The sequence below is a fragment of the Chelonoidis abingdonii genome, chromosome 19 (genome assembly GCF_003597395.2).
Source record: "Chelonoidis abingdonii isolate Lonesome George chromosome 19, CheloAbing_2.0, whole genome shotgun sequence".
Taxonomy (NCBI): Eukaryota; Metazoa; Chordata; order Testudines; family Testudinidae; genus Chelonoidis; species Chelonoidis abingdonii.
This window is the reverse complement of record NC_133787.1, coordinates 42,772,332-42,794,490: the sequence shown is the minus strand read 5'-3', so window position 1 is coordinate 42,794,490 and position 22,159 is coordinate 42,772,332. Positions and strand designations below refer to the sequence as shown.

The following is a 22,159-nucleotide window of genomic DNA, read 5'->3' as shown; positions in this document are numbered from 1 at the left end:
TTGTGCTTAGAAATTGTAACTTCCTACACCCCTCTGTTTGTCTTTTCGAAAACATTTTATACACTAATATACACTCTATGTATGTATTACACATGCATTACTACTTGCTGGGCCATTGCGGGATGGTTTACCATTCCTACTGGAATGCTGTGTCCGTTCCAAAATCAGCCTCACGAACGATCCCTGTGGCCCCGATCTCCACTCCATTACCCCAGTTTCACACTAGCGTAACTCCATTAAGGTCAGAGTTATGCTTGTGTATCAGAGTGGAAAGTCAGTCTGTAACAGGGTTCCACAACCTGCCCCTCTTCCTGGCTCGTTTGCCCTCCCTAATGAGGCTCTGAGAGGCCTCAGGGTTGTGTGACACTCACATCTTTATTTACTTAATGTTGTCCCACCACCCATGTCCATCTGTATATGGGCGTTACAGATTTGGTTACCTCCCTTACAGGCAGAGTCAGCCTTCAGCTAGGAGGCCTTCAGCTCCCTCCCTGACCTCTCCCTGGCTGCTCCCTGCCTTCTGGCTCCCTCTCAACCTTTACAGCCCTTGGCTTGTCAGGCCAGCAGGTGTTGCCAATCCTCAGGCCGGCATTAGGCCTTTTCCATCCACTCCAATCTGCTTCCCTTGATTGAAGCTGACCAGTCAGGGGCTAATTAGGTGCTTTGGCACCAGCACCCTGATACAAGGTCCCCATCTATGCTTCATAAAACTGTGCACATATCATCCAAAAACATACTAGTATAGTGCTGCAGCAAGCAACAGATGTGCTTTATGAGGATAAGAAGTTCAGTCCGCCTCTTCTGCTGTAATCTTACAACTCTTTCATCCAGTTTTAGACCCTTTTCATTGCAAACTTCAACTCGTCTCCAGAAACCCCTGTCTGGCTTCTCCAGCAGATACTACTGCTTTTTCACCTTTTAGACTCAACCAGCATTAGAAGTTTGGAAACACCTGACCAGCAGCAAATTGCTGCAAATCAGGAAGTAATACACAACCCAGTTTTCTCATCAGGAGAATAAGGAGAGCTTGATACATCAAACTACAGCCTCAAATTCAGTCTTAGTCAAGCTCATGGTCAAAAAGGGGATCCAAATTTTTGCTGTTTTTTCACGTTTACATATGGCCCAAGAGAGTGAGGATACACACAGGTTGTACTGTATAGAATAGCCAGGCAGCCATCTCCTGTATGCTCCACTGACTCACTGTATGAGCTTAGGCAAGACAGTCTAATATCCTTGGGTCTCAGGCATCCAGCTTAAAAACTGGGTAACGAGCAGGAACTCCACTGAACCTCAAAGGAAATTGTTGCTGCATCTGTCTTGAGGTTTCCTGGGGAAATAAATTCCCCCATCTCCTCTCTTCAAGGAAGCATTTCACTTAGGAGAGAAGCTGAAAGAATGCAGGCCTTGACACACATGGCAATATCATCTTCACAATTTATAGAAAATCCATAAAGAAGGACTGATTATGTTCACTGGAAACAGGGAAACTGTTGGAAAAAACAACAAAAACCATATTCTATGAGTGAAGTCAGATGCCAGGGCTTGGTTTAGGGTCATCTGGAGCAATGGTTTTCAAACTTCTTTTCTGTTGAAGACTTTTTTGATCCAATTGAAGAAAACTGTTGATGCCCACGACCCAACGGAGCTGGGAATGAGGGGTCTGGGGTGTGGGAGGGGCTCAGAGCTGGAGCAGAGGGTTGGGCTATGGGAGTGAGGGTTGTGGGGTGGGATCGGGAATGAGGGGTTCAAGGTGTGGGAGAGAGCTCTGGGCTGGGGCAGGGACAGAGGATGGGGTCAGGGCTCTGGGGATGAGGGGTTTGAGGTGCAGGAAAGGGCTCCGAATTTGTAGGGGCGAGGGCTTACCTCGGGTGGCTCCCAGTGAGCAGTGCAGCGGTGGTGCTAAGGCAGGCTTCCTGTCTGTCCTGGCACCACGAACCGCACTGCACCCCAGAAGCAGCCAGCAGGAAGTCCGACTCTTAGGTGGAGGTGCGCAAGCAGCACTGCACAGTTCTCACCTGCAGCCCCCCTCCCCCAAGAATTTGGAGCCAGTGCTTGGGGTGAGGGCACCACACAGAGCCTCTGGCTCCCGCCTAGGAGCCAGACCTGCTGCTGGCCATTTCCAGCTTTCATAAGAGCAGGTACCTTTCCCAACTTGCTCTGCAAACACAGTTTAAGCTCCCCCACTTCCTGGGCTTTGGATGTAATGGTAACAAAAATTCACCCAAGCTTTCTCCACAGACCCCAGGTCCTATTTTCTCAGAAGACCGCTCCCATTCTCTGATATCCAGGTGAAGCAGTGCCTCACCCACCTAAGTAAATCACCAGGACACACTGAAACCTTTTCCACCAAGAAAACACAGCTAATAGGGTGGGAGCGTTGCAGGCACATACTGCCAGCCTGTTATACCTGGATTTGAAACCTGACCTTTTCCAAGAAGAAAGATTCATTATCTGGAGCAGGTCTTGGTGCTGAGATGACATGACCAAAAATCACACAATTGAGTTATGGGATCTGTACACTTTAAGAATAAACTTCAAGAGCAGCAGAAGCTTCAGTGAAGAACAGTAGAGCAAACAGATAACCTAGTTTCACTGGGGGTGAAGAAACGTCCTGCCGAAGTCAAAACCAAAGCTTGAACTGAGTGTCTAAGACTAGCAGCAAAGAATCCTGTGGGACCTTATAGACTAACAGACGTTTTGGAGCATGAGCTTTCGTGGGTGAATACCCACTTGTCGATGCATGAAGTGGATTTCCAGGGACAGGTATATATGCAAAGCAGGTAGACGAGTTAGTTCAATCGAGGAGGTGAGGCCTGTTTATGCAGTTGAGGTGTGAAAACCAAAGGAGGAGAACTGGTTCTGTGTTGGCAAGCCATTCGTCTTGTTTAATCCTGAGCTGATGGTGTAAATTTGCAGATGAACTGAACTCAGCAGTTTCTCTTGCGTTTGTCCTGAAGTTTTTTTCGGGGATTGGCCACCTTAAGGTCTGCTATGATGTGGCCAGGGGCTGAAGTGTTTCCTAACAGGTTTTTGTATTTGCCATCGTATATCTGAGTGGTCCATTTATCTTTTCCGTAGAGGACTGTCCAGTTTGCCGATGTACATAGGGAGGGGCATGCTGGATATATGGCGTATGTTACATTGGTGGACGTGCAGGTGAATGAACCGGTGATGGTGGCTGATCGGTGGTTAGGTCCTGTGATGTGTCGCTGCTGTAGATATGTGGGCGAGGTTGGCGTCGAGTTTGTTATTGTGGTTCCTGGCTAGTTACTACTGGTGTGGTGTGCAGTTACTGGTGAGATATCTTTTGGTTGGCAGCTTGTCTGTGGGCGAGGTTGGCCTGCCACCCAAGACCTGTGAAGTGTGGGATCATTGTCGGGTGAGTTATGATCCTGATGATGCGTTGGAGAGTTTTAGCGGGGACTGTGTGTGATGGCCAGTGGAGTCTGTTGGTTTCTTTCTGGGTTTGTTTGCAGTAGGGAGTTCTGGATACACGTGGCTCTGTTGATCTGTTTCCTTTATCTCGTGCGGGTATTGTAGTTTTTGAGATGTTTGTGGAGATTTTGTAGTGGTTGGTTCTGTCTGAGGGTTAGAGCAGATGCGGTTGTACCTCATGCTTGGCTGTGAGAATGGATCGTGTGATGTGCCCGATGATGGAGTGGAGGCATGAGGTAGGCATACGGTCGTGAGGTTTTCGATATAGGGCGGTGTTAATGTGATCATTATTTGCACGTTGGGGGTGTCTAGGAAATGGACCTCCGTAGATTGGTCCAGGCTGAGGTGATGGTGGGGTGGAAACTGTTGATCGGGTGGAATTTTTCCAGAGTCTCCTTCCCATGGTCCAGATGAGAAGATGTCATCAGTTAGTAGGTAGAGAGGGGCGTGAGTGGACGAGAGCTGAGGAAGCGTTGTTCACGGTTGGCCTAAATTTGGCATTGTGGGGGCCGTCGGGTGCCTATAGCGGTGCCCCTGATCTGGAGATTGTCTTGTCAGTCGAATTTGAATATTGTGTGTGGGATAAGGCACAGAGCTCAGCAGCAGTTGTGCTGTGTCTCATCAGGGATGATTCTACAGGCCACTTCCTCGATCCCACTGGGTATCACTAAGAAACTGCACATCTCTCGGACCTCCCTACACTAAACCAGAACAATCAACACACCCTTAGATACCATGTTGGGGCTCTATCTACTACCAAGATCCACACCCGGAAATCCTGGACGCCCCATCATCTCGGGCATTGGCACTCTCTGAAGGATGTCTGGATATGGTGGACTCCTACTCAGACCCTATGCCACCAGCACTCCCAGTTATCTCCGTGAACCACTGATTTCTGAGGAAGACTACAACTTGCATGCTTCGGTGACTTCTAGAAAAACGTGCCGTGCCACATGGATGTAGAGTGTCTCCACGCACAAACTCCACAGCACAGAGAATACAAGCTGTCAGGACAGTATCCCTGATGATGCCACAGCAGACTGGTGTGGCTCTGTGCTTTATCTCACACACAACTATTTCACATTCGTGCAATATCAATCTCAGATCCGGTGCACCGCTCATGCGGGCACCCGCACGCCCACAATATGCCAATTATTTTTATGGCCGGAACTGGAACAAGCTTCTCTAGCTCTCATCCACTACGCCCCTTCTCTATCTATGCTACCACTGATTGAATCTCATTATGCTGGCGACATGGGAGATGGAGGGACTCTGGAAAAATTTCCCCCCACCCTGATTTCCAAAGCTTCACTCCACCATCAACCTTCAGGCCTGGACATTAACGGGGTCACTTTCTAGACACCTTGGTGCAAAGTTGTGGTCCATTACCACCCCTATATCACCTACCACCGCTATGCCTACTTCTGGCGTCGGCTCCCCCCCCCCCCACACGCTTCCATTGGGCCTTCACACGATTCCTTGTCATACGCCAAGCACGAGGACACCGCATCTGCTCTTAACCCTCAGACAGAACAACGCCTACCAAAATCTCCACACATTCTTCAAACTCCAGATACCCGCACGAGGAATAGTGACAGATCACGAGCAGACGTGTATCAGAGCTCCTACTGCAGACAACCAAGAAGAACAACAGCTCCAGACTGGCATCCATTTACAGTCCCCCAGCTTAAAACCCCAACGCTTCATCATGGGATCTACAACTCTCCTGGCAATTGATCCACACCTTTCACAGGCCTTGGGTGGCAGGTCAGGTCTCGCCCACAGACAAGCTGCACTGACATATTCTCACCAGGTAACTTTGCACACACGCCTTAGTAACTCATAGCTCAGGAGAACCAATCCTGCAAGAAACCCTCGACGCCAACTCTGCCACATATATTGCAGCAGTGACACCATCACGGGACCTACCGATCAGCCATGCCACTTCACCGGTTCATTCCCTTGCACGGTTCACAATGATATCGCCATCTATGCAGCATCTGCCCCTCCGTATGTACTCGGCCCAACTGACAGTCTCTCGGAAGGGCTATGGACACAATAATATTAGGAATGGGCATATTACAACCTGTGGACGAACACTTCGCCTCCCTGGCCACACTAAGCAGGCCCAAGCCCTTTTTAGGCTGGCCATCTTGCGCAAAAACTTCAGGACCAGACTTCAAGAGAAAGCTGCTGAGCTTCAGTTTCATCTGCATTGACACCGTAGTCGGTGTACCGACTGTGATGGTTGCAGCTACCAATCGTTTCTCCTCCTTTGGTTTTCACACCTCAACTGCTAGAACAGGGCCTCATCCTCCCTGATTGAACTAACCTCGTTATCTCTACCTTGCTTGCATATATATACCTGTCCCTGGAAATTTCCACTTCATGCATCTGACGAAGTGGGTATTCACCCACGAAAGCTCATGCTCCAAAACGTCTGTTAGTCTATAAGGTCCCACAGGATTCTTTGCTGCTTTTACAGATCCAGACTAAGACGGCTACCCCTCTGATACTGTCTAGGACTAGTGAGGCCAGCACAGTGGATGTGGCAGGCACTCCTCACTGCACCTGAGAGCATGATTGCACTTCAGTTCCCAAGGCTGTCAGTCTCAGAACAATAGCTGTGACTGTGCAGGCCTCAGATCTGGCACACCAGGGCCTGCCCTTCTGAGCCACTGCGGCTGAGCGCTACTGAGCCACTCAGTCTGTCATTGGCTTGAAAGCACTAGTGATGATTGCAAGGCTGCTCCACCAGAACCTCACCAGTCATCACTGAAGGCTAGAGGACAGATCAGAAAATATCACACAAATAAAATAAGATAGGAGGAAAACCTTAACCTCACTCTGCAACATGTAATAGCTTTGTCAAAATAAAAGCCACAGCTAACCTCTGCTGCTGCACACCTCCCAGCTCTGGAAACTGTTCAAGCAGAGAGACATTTTTTCTGTCAATTACAAACTCTGCATGCAGGAGAGATACTCCGGCATAATATCTGCACAACAGCACCTCCACGCAAACACTATCCCAGTAATGGGAAATTTTAATGATGTAAAGCAGCAAGGTCACACGATGTGTCCAGGCAGCTCTTGGAAAGGCACAGTCTCTGCAGATATTACGGAGGAGTGCTCAGAATTGCTCTTGGTTCATTAGGCTTTGCCTGAGGGTTTTTCTCCCACTATTAACTACAAACAAGGTTCAGGTTCTTGTTACTCAGTTTCGTGCACACAATGCAAAAAGGAGAAGGGCAAGGTTTACCAAGAGCTGTTTGCAAATATGCTAAGACAATTCACTTGTGTTTTTAGAATCCTTCAGACACTCTGTACAATAAATCATCTTAAACAGAAAAACTGAAAAAAGTCTTATAAATATTGTAACTTTTTTTTCAGCATAAGAACCTTGTATCTACACTGGTACAATGATTGCAGTAAATCTACATACAGCCTACCATGGTACAATTCCCTTCCCCCTTGACACTGACTAGATTTCCCTACAGCCTGCCTCCTTCTCCCAACTTTATGACCCCAGTGAGATGAGCTCTCACTGTTTTCATCCTCGTTACATTTTGATATTTCAAAGCATGGCCCGCTTCTCACTCCCATCTCCCCACTCAACATTACTAATGAATTGGAAAGGAGACATCATTAGTTTTTGGAGACCATTTCTTCTAAAATTTACAGAACCCTTCATCTGAATCCCTAGAGCCAATCTGCTGTTCTCATCTTAGAATCTTATTAGCATCATATCTTCTGTATCCTGCCATGCAAACTGCATTGCTATGCACTTTCTAGCACTTGACCCTTTTGCGGATGGAATTAATTTCCTCTTTGAAGACACAGCAGCATGCTGTTGTGCTTGTTAAAGAAAGAAAGCTCAAGCGAGAAGACAGGGAAGCAAGCAAAGAATATTCTCAGTTAAATATAAGCCACCCTCAGATTTTGTATAGGAAAACAGAGGACAGAAAGAGCGGTCAGAAGAAATAACAGCGTGATGACTCTATTACCGGAAGCATGTTCCAAAAAAGCATGCAAATAATCCGATTGACAATACATACTGGGAATTTTCATTTTAATGGCCTAACTCTCCGCAACCCTCACCTGGTTTCTATGTGCAAAGTGCTACGAGACTTTTAGTTGCACAATTAATGTGAAGGTTGAAAAGAACCAGGGTTTGCTTTCTGCTCAGGGCAATAAAAAGCTATACTTAGTATAGCTGTAGAAGAACACAAAGAAAATAGCCCTCACTGAAAAGAAAACCTTCTCTTACCATTGAATTATACTTAGGAACCCAAAAAACTTTAAGGTAATTAGAATTACCCCCTTGAAATGTAAAATATTTCTATGGGTGAAATAAAATATTTCTTGATCAGTCAGAGAGGTCTCTAGTCCTATGTTTACACCATTTTGGTTCCCTAATGCAGTTTTAAAAGTAGACAAACAACAGTGACCCTCCTCTGGGAGGAATTCCTTAGAAGGTAGGCTTTTCTCCCCTCCATAGGAAGAAATTAAAGTTCAAAAGTTTAGCTTTATAAAAACTAACAGTATGATTACACAGCCTGAGAACACAGGACAACAGAGCAAGAGTTAAAGTTTCTGGCTCAGCAAGGCCTGTGACAGAGGCCAACAGGGGCACTGGATGGCTCAGGTGACTGGAAATGAGATATTACAGCTTTTTACCTCCAAGTCTCCAGTTCAGACTAGCAATGACTGAAAGCAGTTACCCTCTGAAGGTTGTTCAATGGCCTACATGAAATGAGTACAGAGGGGTCTCAGTCCAGCTGGACTCTCAACCCCACCAGCAGCACTGACTGGCATGCTTGCTGATACACTCAGGGCATGTCTACACAGCCTGCAGCAGGGAGCCTCCCAGCCTGGGCTGACAGACATGGGCTAATGTGGCTAGTGCTCTAAAAACAGCCATTCACACAGGACACTTGGAAATTGCTCAGAAGCCTCCTCCCTCCCTAGGCATCAGAGCCCAAGCTGCAGCTTCAAAGTGCTGCCTACAAGGCTGTTTTTAGAGTCCTAGCACAAGTCCTGCTAACCCAAGCCTGCTGAAGTTGGCTGCTGCGGGTTGTGTACACATGCCCTAAGGCATTGAGGACGTAATGAGCCATGGAAATGCACGATGCTGCCACACTGAATATCCCACTTCCACATCAGGTTGAGACTACCCGACGGGTAGTGTGAGGAAGCTTGCATCATCTTTGGGGAGGAACAGAGGACTACATCTCCTATGCTGTCATGCAGGATCCTCGCTGGTATCACAGGTTTTAAAAAGAAAAGAAAAGGAAATTAGACAGGGGTCAATACCCAGGAAGATATTTTCTACGGGTCAATCATTCAGAACATCCGAAGTTCGAACACATAACATCTGCTTGAGCCAACAAAATTCAACCCAGAAATTGAGGCAGGTATTCTTCATCAGGTTGGGCTATACATATGCCGCAGTTCTCTCACTCAAGAGGCATATGCTGGTGCCTGTATTTAGACATTTCTACGAGGCTGCACTGGAGCATGGAATTAGTTGATAAGCCATCAGAGAGAGAGGGAGGCTAGTTCCTCTCTCAGAAACTATACTCGGATACACCACATATGATGTCCCTTTCCCTCAGATTTTTCATTGTCTTCTGGAACTTCATTCTCCTTGGAAGAGGAAATTTCATGGATACAAATTTCCCAGCAAGTAGCGTGTTTATATCCTGGAAATAGCTGGTGACAGGTTTATGTCCCATCCTCTACCATAGATTCCAGAAATGCATGTGAGAAGAAAGGAGGCTACAGTGCAATGGAGCCTGTTTTCTAATATCAATCGTGAGAAAACTTGGGAAATACTTTCCTGGGGTCAAGCAGGAAGACAGGTGGTGTTCAGCACAGGCAGCATGAGTGCCAGAACACAGACTGGCAGAGAGCTTATGCATAGCACAATGAATGATCTGTAGCAAGAGCCATTGGCAATAGCTAGCCATTAGTCTGGAGCTTAGTAATGCACTCCTCAAGTACATTACTCATGAATCCATCAGGCCACATGCTACAGAACTGAGAGATTCCAGCACTTTTAAATCTGTAACGCAATGGCTGCCAGCCTGCACTACATGCCCTAGGTTACAAGGGCATGGAGGAAGACAATTCATTTTGTGTCATAGCCAGTATTTCTTCTTCTTCTTCTGTGTGTATTTAAGAAATGGGCCTGTTATTATCTTCAGATTAATAGCCGAGAGAATGCTCTAGTGTCTCTATTAACTATTGAGAAAGGCTTTCAAAGAATGCCTGACCAGCGCAATTTTCATTAGCTGGAGTGAGAATGAAAACATTCATGAGAACAGATGTAATTCCTTCATTTAAAAAATATTACATACAACAGAGCTATTTTAAAACACTAAGGTTGGAAAGTCAAGCACACAAAAAGTTTGCAAATGCCAGAATTAAGGTTGCTCATGTGACCTTAATTTGGACCCCGGTGCATATTCATTATGATATAGTCTTTAATTACATGATCATGTGCTGTTTTTCCACAGGACCCCTGTCTCTGAGTGTAGAGGATCGATCCTGCTCAAGGAATGGGTAACTATTCATTATTTCTTTTTATTCTCATCATTCAATGTGTGGCTCCAGCCTTATTTATTATACATCATCCCAACCTTGCACAGAATACATAGTTATTAATTTCCTCATGTGATTTTCTGTGGTGCCGTGATGGGGCATGCCCACCTCTCAAGCCCCCCCCATTGGCTGTTGCCCCTTCTGCGGTAACACAGTCCAACAAATGGTTGACACTCTCTCTGACTGTAGGTCTGTTTAAATTCTAGCCCTTTTCTTGCACTTTTAGTGCTGAGTCTTATCACCTTTGTGGGGTGTAGGTCACTTCCCCAGTGGCAGGTGGGGGGGTGTCATAAACAGATAGTAGGAGTTAATAGAACAGAAGTACTTTATATCTCTTTTGACTGTAAAGGGTTAACAAGTTCAGTAAGCCTGGCTGTCACCTGACAGAGGACCAATCAGGGACAGGATACTTTCAATTGGAGGGAGGGAGTTTTGTGTGTGCTGTTAGTTTTTGGTGGTTGTCTCTCTGGTTCTAGAGTGACCAGCCGTGCAACCAGCGTTTCTCCTCCAATCTCTCCAATACAGGCTCTTTCAGTTTAAAATAGTAGGTACTAGGTAGATAAGGCGAGTTAGGCTTATGTTTGTTTTCTTTATTTGCAAATGTGCATTTGGCTGGAAGGATTCAAATTTGTATTTACTGAGGGATTTTAATTTGTATTTGTATTACTTAGTCTGGGAGGGTATTCCCAGTGCTATAGCTGAAAAAACCCTGTACCTAATCCACCTTAAATTTACAAAGATAATTTTTACTGTTTTTCTCTCTTTATTAATAAAAGCTTTTCTTGTTTAAGAACCTGATTGGTTTTTTTATTCTGTGTGAGACCCCAGGGGACGGGGTCTGGAATTCACCAGGGAATTGGTGGGAGAAAAGGAGGGAAGGGGGGAGAGAAAAGCTAATTTCTCTCTGTGTTAGGATTACTTTCTCTCGCAGGGAGAGTCTGGGGGGGGAGAGAGAAGGAGGGGGGAAGGTGCATTTTCTCTCTGTTAGTGATTCAAGGAGTTTTGAATCAACAGTGATCTTCCAGGGTAACCCAGGGAGGGGGAAGTCTGGGAGAGGCAACGGTGGGGGAAAGGGTTTACTTCGCGTGTGTTAAGATCCAGAGGGTCTGGGTCTTGGGGTCCCCGGCAATGGTTTTGCGGGGACCAGAGTGTACCAGTGCACTGGAATTCCTGTTGGTGGCAGGCTACAAGTACTAAGCTGGTAATTGGCTTAGAGGAATTCATGCTGGTTCCCCATCTTTTGGACGCTAAGGTTCAGCGTGGGGAATTATACCATGACAGGGGAGATTCGGGCCCACCCACTACTTTGGGTCCCAACCTAGGGACCCTGCAAATAGCAGCCATAGGCTGCTTTAATAGCTGCTGCTACTGAATTGCGTGGGCTTAGGGTGACCAGATGTCCCAATTTTATAGGGACAGTCCCAATATTCGGAGCTGTCTTATATAGTCACCTATTACCCCCCATCTTGTCCATATTTTTCACAGGTGCTATCTGGTCACCCTATCTGGGCTGCTTCCCACTCTGCCCCATCACCTACTTGGCAACTCTGTCTGTTCCCTGTTTGAGCAGGGTCTCTCCCAAGCCTCCTTGCCTGAAGAGTTGCTCCATCCCTGTCCTGATTTCTCAGGGTCTTCTCCCAGGCCTCTTTGTCTAGAAAGCTTGTAACAGTCTCTGCCCCCTTTTTAATTTCTCAAGTCTCTGCACCTGGAGAGCTTCCCAGTCCTGTTCCTGCTTGAGCAGGATTTCTCTCCAGTCTCTTTACCTGTGGAATTTCACAGCCTTCTCCTTCCTCACCCCTCTGCTCCTAGCCAGCAACTGACCTGCTCAGGCCCTGCAGCTCCTTTTAACTGAATCTACTGCACTCTGATTGGCTGCTTCCCTGCAGCCTTTCTAGGCAGGACTGGAGGACCTACTATCACTGCTCTTTTTCTGGGGCAGGGTATGGTAGGCCCATAAGCCCTCCAGCAGGGGGCCTCAAAGGCCCCAGTACGCCTAGGGTTATAACCCAGCTGGTATTTGACTGGCCTGCTCAGTTTTTTTTATGGTTTTACTAGTTGCCAGAAAAATAGTTTAATCTTCTGAGTTTTTTCATGTGGGTCTAAAGCTTTGCATTACCATCACAATACACAGGGATACTGAATGGTAAAAGTTCTGTGTCCAGCTAAAGATGCTGTAGTGTTCCGACTTCCCAGTTTAAGTGATGATAGATCAAAACTGCTGAAAATACAGCAGCTGCCAGCTCATCATCGTGTGTGCATGTGTGAGAGAGGGTTTGAGGCATGCGAGAGTGAGGAGTTGTGTGAGGCATATTAAATAATCAAAGATAAGGGGGATGGTGTGAGTGATCCTGCTACACTCCCTGCCCCCCCAAAAAAGCTCACATCAGAAACTGCACATTCAATGGCAACTGGCTAAACAAAACAGACTACAAAGACTGGCTGGCAAAACATGCTGATAATACAAACTTCCATTTATCATCAATCTTATCTATATGTGTTATCTCTCCAGAGACTATAAGTGGCTGTTGAAAGGGGGGAGCTGCAGAGTTACCTTGTGGTTGGGGTTGTGGTGCGCTTACCTTGTCGGGAGGGGGGAGTGCTGTTTTTTTTTGCATTTCAAAGGTGGTAACACTAAGTACATTCCATCACAAGGCTTATTGCAATAATATCTGAGTGCTTCACAAACATCAGTCAATCAATTTATATTCACAACACCCTGGGAGGGAAAAGGGGTATAATTATTCCCATTTTACAGATGGGGAATAGAGGCAGAGAGAAATCAAGACCAAAATTGTCATAAGCTTCCACTAATTTTAGGTGTTCAGTTTGAGACATCTAGTGCCTAATATTTCACTTTATAGCACTTTTTATGTTCAAAGCACAGTGCCCATTGACTTCGGCTGCAATTGTGAGTGCTCAATACTTCTGCAAATCAGACTTCAGGTGTTTCAAGTTGGGCAGTCTAGAAAATGAGGAACACACAATTAATGGGCAACTGTGAAAAATGTGATTTAAGTGACTTGCCCAAAATCATACAGGTACTATGTGGCAGAGGCTGACATTCAGCTGCTTGAACCATGAGACTCTCTTGCAGTCCCTTCCCTCACTCACTTCACATCTTCCAACTTCTGCAACAAACAAGGCAGCACTCTACAGAAATCAGCATCATTAATGGCACTGCCCTGATTCTTTCCCAGAGCAGTGTCTACCCTGTGCACTGACTGGAGCAGGTATCCTGTGGAAAAAATAGTACATGAAGGTGTAATTAAAGACTATCGTGATTCATACACATAACGGGGACAAAGTAAAGTTGCACAATGTGATACATTGGCCAGAGGGCAGCAGGAGAGTGTTAGCAGGGAGCCTTATTCCCTGCAAGGGGAGGAAGGTTTGCTATAGATTAACTAGAGCACCTGAAGCCAATTAGAGCACCAGCAGTCAGTCGTGATAAAAACCCCTGCTTCAGTCAGACAGTGTGAGAGTTGGAGCAGGAAGGTTTGGTTGGAGCAGAGAGCAGTTTGAAGGAGTTGGCGCAGAGAACAGTTTTGAAGAGAGACCAAAAGGAAAGTTTGGAGGAGTGCTGCAGTGGGCTGAGAAATCCAAAAGAAACCCTAGGTAAGGGGCACCTGGCTTGTGTAGAAGGAGGGCAAGAAGCCCCTTCAGAATCTGAAAGGCAGGAGAGGGAAGTAGCCCAGGGGAAGGAACCGCTAGTTCAAGTGGTTCACCACAAACCTCAGGGCCCCTGGGTTGGGACTTGGAGAAGAGGGCGGGCCCAGGTCCCTCCCTCTCCACTCCCCTCCTCAAGGACACTAGTGGGGTAATTAAAATACCGGTTCAGAGGCAAGCAATGGTGCCCTGAACCTTCCCCAAAGAAGAGAAAGCGCGAGACCCAGCATAACAGGACCAGCAATTTGCCACAACAAACATCCTAGTTTAAAAAAAAGCAAATTAAAACCCAGAAATTCCATCACATGAAAACATATTGGCCCCATAAGGGTCATCAACAAGACTGGAAAATGGAGGTTACTTGTACCTGGAGTTCTTCTTTGAATGCCCTCTGCATATTCCCACCCTTAGCATGCACCAGCCTGGTGTAGCTAGGACAGTGGAACCTTCTAAAGCAGTGCCTTTTAGAGGCATCTCACCCCTTCCCTCCTGTGCCCAGTGCTTGTGCCAGTCAGGGGCGTGGCCACAGAAGGAGCATTGGCACAGTTGCCACCTCAGTTCCTTCAAAATGCTAATAGGAAATACTGAGAAATGCTACAATTAGGATTCTGCAGAAGCACGGAAGGCAGGCGGGGAGTGTGAAAGTGCAGAGTGTCTCTCAAAGAACTCCAGTTACAAGCAAGTAACCTTCATTTCTTCGAGTGCCCTCTGCATCCTCCCTTCCTTGAGACATTTGGCGAGCAGTACCTCAATACGGAAGCGAGACAAAGATGCCTTGCAAATGTCAATAATGGGAATGTGCTTGAAAACCGTTGGAGATGAAGCCATTCTCTGATACTCTGAGCTCTAACGGGACCTGGAGGGGAAAGCAAAGCTGCCCTATAGCACTGCTCTATACAAAGTCTGACCCATCTAGATAATAATTGCGCTGAAATGGTCCTACCCTTTGAATAGCTGGTATAAGAGATAAACAACTTAGGATAAGATCTAAAGTCCTGAGTTCTATCCAGGTAACATGACTGTATTCTTTTTGCATTTAAAAAATGTAATCTAGCATCTCTCTTACTTATATGAGATTTGGAAAAACCAGACATAGATTTATGTACTGATTTACATGGAAATCATAAACAATTTTTGGAATTAATTTAGGATGTGGCCTAAGGACCACCTTCTCCTGATGGAAAATAGAAAAGGGGGGAATCTGCCATTGGTGCATACAGATCACTAATTCATATACCGGAAATGATTGCTCCCTATTTCACCTTTCCTTAAAACCAGCTTTTATAATAGCAATTTCATAATAGCTCAAAAGCCTCATTTGAGTCGGTGCTAAATTCAAATTCCAAGAAGACAAGGTCTCTGGTGAATGGATAAAGGTTCAGCAGACCTTTCAAAAATCTCTCCACTAGGTCATGTGAGAAAATGGGTTTGTCTCTAATACGTATATGTATGATGAAATAGCCACTAAGTCTACTCTAACAGGTGATAGCGATAGATTCCGTTTCTAAGTGTAACAGATATTCTAAGACAGGGGTCGGCAACGTCACAGAAGTGGTGTGCCGAGTCTCTATTTATTCACTCTAATTTAAGGTTTCACGTACCGGTAATACATTTTAACGTTTTTAGAAGGTCTCTCTCTATACATCTATAAACTATTGTTGTATGTGAAGTAAACAAGTTTTTTAAAATGTTTAAGAAGCTTCATTTAAAATTAAATTAAAATGCAGATCTTATCAGTTTAGTGCAGTGGTTCATAACCTGGGGTGCACGCACTCCCTGGGGCAGGGCTGGTGCAAGGATATTTTGCACCCTAGGCAAAACTTCCACCTTGCCCACCCCCACTTGCACATCAGTTCATTGAGGGGCAAATCCCAACAAGCCTTTATAGACCCCAGCGGCCAGCCTGCCCAGGGGCCAGCCATGCGCAGAACCTGAGTGCGGTGAGGGGAAGCCAGGGGGCGCGCCTGCCACCAGTCTGGTGTCTCGGTTGCTGGCCCCGCTCAGCCTCCTGCCGGCCTGGGGTTCTGTTCACTTAACCGGCAGCGGGCTGAGTGGGGCCGGCGGCTGGGACCCGACTAACAGCCATGTGCCAGGTAAAATCGGCTCGCGTGCCAAAGGTGGCACGCATGCCGTAGGTTGCCGACCCCTGTTCTAAGACCATCTGAATGGGGGCTGAAACTGGATCTACATTTCCCTTTTTCTACCCATATCATGAATCTTTTCCATTTGAAGTAATACTTTCTAGCAGAGCATTTCCTAGCATTAATAAAATTCACTGAACCTCAGTGGAGCATGAGAGCTCTATTCCCATCCAAGCCCTTTCACCCAAGCTGTTAGAGGTAACAATCTGAGGTTTGGATGGAGCACTTTTCCCTGTGGCTGTGAAAATAGGTCCATCAATAATGGCAGAGTCCTGTAATTGCCATGGGATAAGTGGAGTAGGTCAGCATACCATTGTGTCTCAGCCACACTAGAGTGATTACAGTCATCCTGGCAGAATCGTGCTTTACTTTGTTTAGACCTTTGGGAATTAAAGGGAATGGGGGAAAATGCATACATGAGTCATTCCCCAAGTAGGGGAGAAATGTGTCTGTCAAAGATTGACTGTCCACTCCTGCTTCTAAGCAGAAAAGAGGGCATTTTGCATTGAATGTGGTGGCAAATAGGTCTGCTGTCAAGAATCACCAATGTTTGAAGATATCCCGAATTAATGAATTCTTTGGGGGCCATCTGTGCATTTGTGACAATTCTCTGCTGAGGCAATCTACTAACTTGTTGTGTTCTTCTAGAGCATGTAAGGCAATCAGGTCAATATTGTACTGTATGCACCAATCCCATAGCTCTATTGCTTTGTTGAATAGGTGGGTCAAATAAGTCCTTCCTTGTTTGTTCACATAATAAACTGCAGCCATGTTATTTGTAGCAACCTGGATAACTGTATTGCGTATCTGCAGGAGAAACATTTTGTGGGCCAAATGGATTGCCCGTAGCTCCAATACATTTATGTGTAACTGGGATTCTTTGAGGCTCCAAAGACCCTTTACTACCTGAGTGTAAAGATGTGCCTACCTTGGATGCATCCATGGTTACTATTAACTTTGGCCGAGATGGGTTGAATACTTCCTTGGGCACATTCTGCAGATGTAACTACCGTGTTAGAGAATGAAGAGTTTTGGGCGGTACTGTAATCCTCTTCAGCATGCTGGCCATACTGGGATAGAAATCCTTCAGGACTCAATGCTGAAGAGGCCTCATTCTGAGTCTGGCATAGGTGTTACAGATGTCATCGATGCCATTAGTCCCAGTGGCTTCAGAAAAAGCCCTGCCATATGAACTGAGTGTCATCAGTGAAGGTATGGAATCTGCTATTTTCAAACCCCTCTCCTCCAGCAGAAAGGCCCTTCCCTTTGACAGAGTCGAAGGGTTCCCCTATGAAGGGAAAGAGAAGTGTTTTTTGTTTGTTTATGATGAGACCCAGGGTTCCAAATAGAGAATAAATGTTCTGAATTGTTGCCTAATTCTTCTTTGGATTGGTCCTTCAGCAACTAATCATCTGAATACAGAAGAACCTTGCTTTCTTAGATGTGCCACTACTGGAGCTAAACATTTGTAAATACTCTGGGGGAAGTGGAGAGACTGAAAGGTAGGACTCTGCATTGAAAGTGGTATAAATGAAGGACAAAGCACAGGTACTTTTGGTGGGATGGTCTAATGGGAATGTGGAAATATGCCTCTGAGTTCAAGAGCAACAAACCAATCTAGAGCAGAATAATTAGATCCCAGGAAAGCATCCTGAATGGAAACTTCCTGATATATTTGTTTAGATCTCAGAGATCTAAAATCAGTCTGAGGTCTCCCTTCTCTTTGGCGATTAGAAAAGAATGGGAGTAGAATCTTTTGTTTCTGGTAGCCAATGGAACTTATTTTATAGCAACCATGCTCAGAAGAGCTTATACTTCTATCTATAACACTCTCCCGTGGGAGGGGTCTCTGAAGAGGGAGGGAGGGATTTGTACAGAGGGTGTGATCTGAATGGGACAGTAAAACTTTCTTTTACTATATCTAAAACCCATTAAGTCCAAGATGATAGTTGTCCAAGAACTGTAAAATTTGGACAGAGGGTTCCCAAATTGATTTACTAAAATTGGTTTGAAGGTCTCAACTACCAGGGTCAAGCCTGAGGCTTGGCATGTGGTAAAGACTTAGGGATGGCTGAGGGATTCTTTGTCCTCATATGAGGTTTGAAGTGTTTCTTCCTGTCACGTGTCTGAGAATGTCTGTTGCTGATAGTGCTGCTGATGGTACAGTTGCCTCTTCTGATAAGAAGTGGATGAAGAAGGTGGTATGTGCTGTCTGTGATATCTGAACACTGGCATACAAGTTCTTCTGTAAGGTGGCACAAGTCCTTGAGACTTAGCTGTAACAGAGTTTCCTTCAGCTTACCAATGTGTCATCAGTCTTAACACTAAATAAACCATCTCCGTCGAAGGGTAAATCTTCTATTTTGGCCCTGACCCGGTGGGAGAGCAGGGGAGTGTAGCCAAGCATGTCTCCTTAGAGTTATTGCTGTTGCCAATGAACTAGAGACAGCATCAGATATGGCAAATGATGCTGTAAGGGCATGTCTAGCTATATTTTGGCCTTCATTAATAATGGATGATGTCAATTTCCTTTAGTCCTCTGGTAGATGCTTGTGCAAAAAGCCATCTTCTCCCACAACTGAAACTGATACCTGGCCATCACCGCTTGGTAGTTAGCTATATGCATATTTAAAGATATATAAGAAAGTAAGAACATAAGAATGGCCATACTGGGTCAGACCAGTGGTCCATCTAGCACTGTCTTTCGACAGTGGCCAGTGCCAGATGCTTCAGAGGGAGAGAACAGAACAGAGCAATTATTGAGTGATCCATCCTCTGTCATCCAGTCCCATTTTCTAGCAGTCAGAGGTTTAGGGACACCCAGAGCATGGGGCTACATCTTATCTTGTATCACCTGATCATCTTAGCTAACACATTCTCTCACAAATGAGGGCAATGCACCTATTGCAGATAAGAACATAAGAACAGCCCTACTGGGTCAGACCAAAGGTCCATCTAGCCCAGTATCCAGTCTGCCAATGGTGGCCAGTGCCATGTGCCCCAGAAGGAATAAACATAACAGGTAATCATCAAGTGATCCATCCTCTGTCACCCATTGTCAGCTTCTGGCAGTAACAGGCTAGGGACACCATCCCTGCCCATCCTGACTAATAGACACTGACAGATCTATTCCCCATGAGCTTCTCTAAAGCTTTTTTGAACCCAGTTACACTTTCAGCTGTCACAACATCCCTGGGCAACGAGTTTCACAACTTGACCGTGCACTGAGTGAAGAACTTGTGTTTGTTTTAAACCTGCTGCCTATTAATTTCATTGGGTAACCCCTGGTTCTTGAGTTTTATGAAATAACACTTTCTTATTCACTTTCTCCACACTATTCATGGTTTTACAGACATCTATGTCCCTGCCAGTTCTCTCTTTTCTAAGCTGAACAGTCTCGGTCTTTTTAATCTCTCCTCATATGGAAGTTGCTCCACACTCCTAATCATTTTTGTTGCTCTCCTCTACACCTCTTCTAATTCTAATCAATCTTTTTTGAGATAGGGTGACCAGAGCTGCAGGCAATATTCAATGTGTGGGCATACCATGGATTTATATAGTGGCATATGATATCGTCTATCTCAATATCTATCCCTTTCCTAATGATTCCTAACATTGTTAGCCTTTTTGACTGCCATTCTGTACTGAGCAAATGTTTTCATGTTCCCTCCATGGAAGAGCTATCAAAATGACTAGCTTGATTTAACAATGGGAATTGTGAGGGTCTGTTTAATCACAGTGCTAGTGTCTATGTGGTTACGACTCCTCTTAACTTGCCTCTGGAGATCCTGTCCTTTCCTTACCTGTGATTAGATTCAGTGATCATCCCCCTCCCCCATCAACCCAGTGACCACTAGCCACAATCTATGGTCACTCCGTCACTTGAGGAATCCTTTCAGCACAGTGTCACCTTGTCTCACTGTAAATCAGTGGCCTGGAATCTGAATCTTTCACCTCCACCAGCTATTCCTTTCCCAATGCCAATCGTAAGTGGTCATCATCTGTGATGGGCTGGACTCTTTTAGGATTCACAAAGCTAGGCTTCCCAGCAGTGCTACAAGCAGTTGAGTTGCAAGGCACACCTGTGCAGACATCTTCCTGCATGATTCATTCAGAGCAGAGACATGGTACCTGCAAGCAAGGCAGAACCTACCTCTGCTTTTGACTTTTCCTGGTTGTGATTTGCCTCCCTCAGATGGACATTTAACTGATGAATAAGCTGCTCTTTAGATGCCAGTTGAACTCTCAGTTCTTCTTGCTCCATCATTTGCTGTGGTGGAGTGACACTGAAACAAATTAAAATACCAGTGAAAAAGGACCTCCAGCAGAAGAAAGACAGAAATCAGAGACATGTCATTGTGACTTGACTCATAGCAGCCAGAGAATGTGCACAGGTGGCCCAGGTTAAGCAATAAGACATCGTCTCTAGAAGCTACTGCTAATTTACAGGATTCAGCTGACAAAATACCAAGTCTCTGGCGACATTTCCTTCCTGCAGCTGAACAGTCTGAACTCTAGCAAGCAATAAAAACCCCATCATAAACAGAGCAACTCTTACATCTCGGAGCTTCTGCTTCTGGTCAGCAAACCCCAGGGTTGGCCTCTCATGACAACAGCTCTTTTGAAGCTTACATTCAGCTGCTCCTGATTGTGTAGGTCAGGAAGAATCCTGGATGGTATTTAGCCCCAATCCCTCCCTCTCCCCCCCACGCCACTGTATGGCTTGGCAGAGCCTCTTCCTAAGGACACTAGTGAGGCAGGGTGCAGGAAGTCTACAGGGCCCCATGCAAAAGACCTGTACACACAGTCACTGTCTTCAGTATGTAGGGCATGGTAAAGAGACACCAGCTATATGGCCGTGACCGTCCACACAGGAACCCAGATGCTCCCATCCAATGCATGGTGCAAAGGAGAGCAAAATCGCAAAAAATCAACACCGATGGTCCAGCAAACTCCTCATCCAGCTCTTTTAAAACTATTGGATACAAGTTGTCTGGACCTGCTGATTTTAAAAAAGTGTCTTGGCAACACTTCCCACTGATCCACTATCGGGTTGTAGAGACAATTGCCACAGGCCTGCCACCAGCCCCCCATGGGCCACACACTTTGCCTCCTGTGGGCCCATTCTCCCCCAGCAGCCTGTGGCAATGCCTCTCAGAGGTCTGCCATCCCCCACAACAGGCTGCAGTGCTGAAGCCTCTCGTGGGCCTCAACCCTCTACTACAACTTAGTGATGCCTCCCACAGATCTGCTATCCCACTTCAGTGGTGTCTCCCATGGGTCCCCATACTGCCATAATACCTCCCACAGATGCTTTGCCCTTGGACAACAGGACATGGGATCTCTTCCATTACCATCAGTAATTCTGTAAGAATCCACCTGTCCTAGGGACACCTGGCGAGTTCCATCCAAGGCTACAGATAGTGCTGCCTGGTAACTTCTTTAAAAGGATCAGTCTAGCTCTTCAAATGTAAGAGCATTACCTCCACAACCACCTGTGCTTACTATTAGAGCAGAGGTGCTATTAGTCCAATCCCAATTTCACGCACAGCATCTACCACCTGGTTTGTATGTCATGATACAGCATGACAAAAGTATTTTAAAATTAGTAATGTCTTAAGGAGAGAGACCAGAGCAGTGTCTCAGCTCAGAGAGGCAGGGCTTGGAATCGCTGCAGGACAGTGACTGAGAGCATGACGATGACTCCAAGTGGCTGCCTGGGAGAGCTCAGGAACCGGAAGTGACCTCAGGCTGGCTCCCCTGAGTGTCAGAATTCTGACTGAATGTCTTTTACTTGACTCTCCAGCCAGAGTCATGCCATGGATCATCGAAGAGGAATACTGCACGGGTCTGCACCATTCACAGGGACCGAAACCGCTTGCACGGTTTGGGCAGTGAAAGACAAAGAGAAGCAGGATGTGCTTTTTTTAAAACAGAGATTGCACAATTATTTTTGGAGCAAGTGCACTGGCAACAACTTTGCCTGGGCCCATGCCCATGCCACTACAACCTTGTCCTGCTGGTAAAGCTGGACATTTCTGCTAAGCCTCCCTCCTTCCAAAACACCCTCGTTTTCAAAATGGGAAATGTTTCAAGCCTGTTGTCTCCAGTGTGTACTTTGATGTAGGCTGGGCCTTAGAGGTGAGGAGATGAGACTTAAATCTGAGGCAACTGGGCAATGCGGGGTGTGATACAGCATGGCCAGAGGGCAGCATAAGAGTGTTAGCAGGGGGCCTTATTCCCTGCCAAGGGAGGAAGGTTTGCTTTAGATTAACTAGAACAGCTGTGGCCAATTAGAGCACCTGACTCCA

General features: G+C 46.0%; 1 protein-coding gene across 1 annotated transcript in view; it reads right to left on the bottom strand.

Annotated features, from left to right (window-relative positions):
- The window catches only part of LOC116838685 (uncharacterized), a 383,139-nt gene that overhangs the window by 144,946 nt on the left and 216,034 nt on the right, over positions 1-22,159 (bottom strand). The window contains exon 5 of the mRNA XM_075073854.1: positions 20,002-20,134. Within this exon, the coding sequence (XP_074929955.1) occupies positions 20,002-20,134 (133 nt within the window). The remainder of the gene's footprint in view (positions 1-20,001; positions 20,135-22,159) is intronic.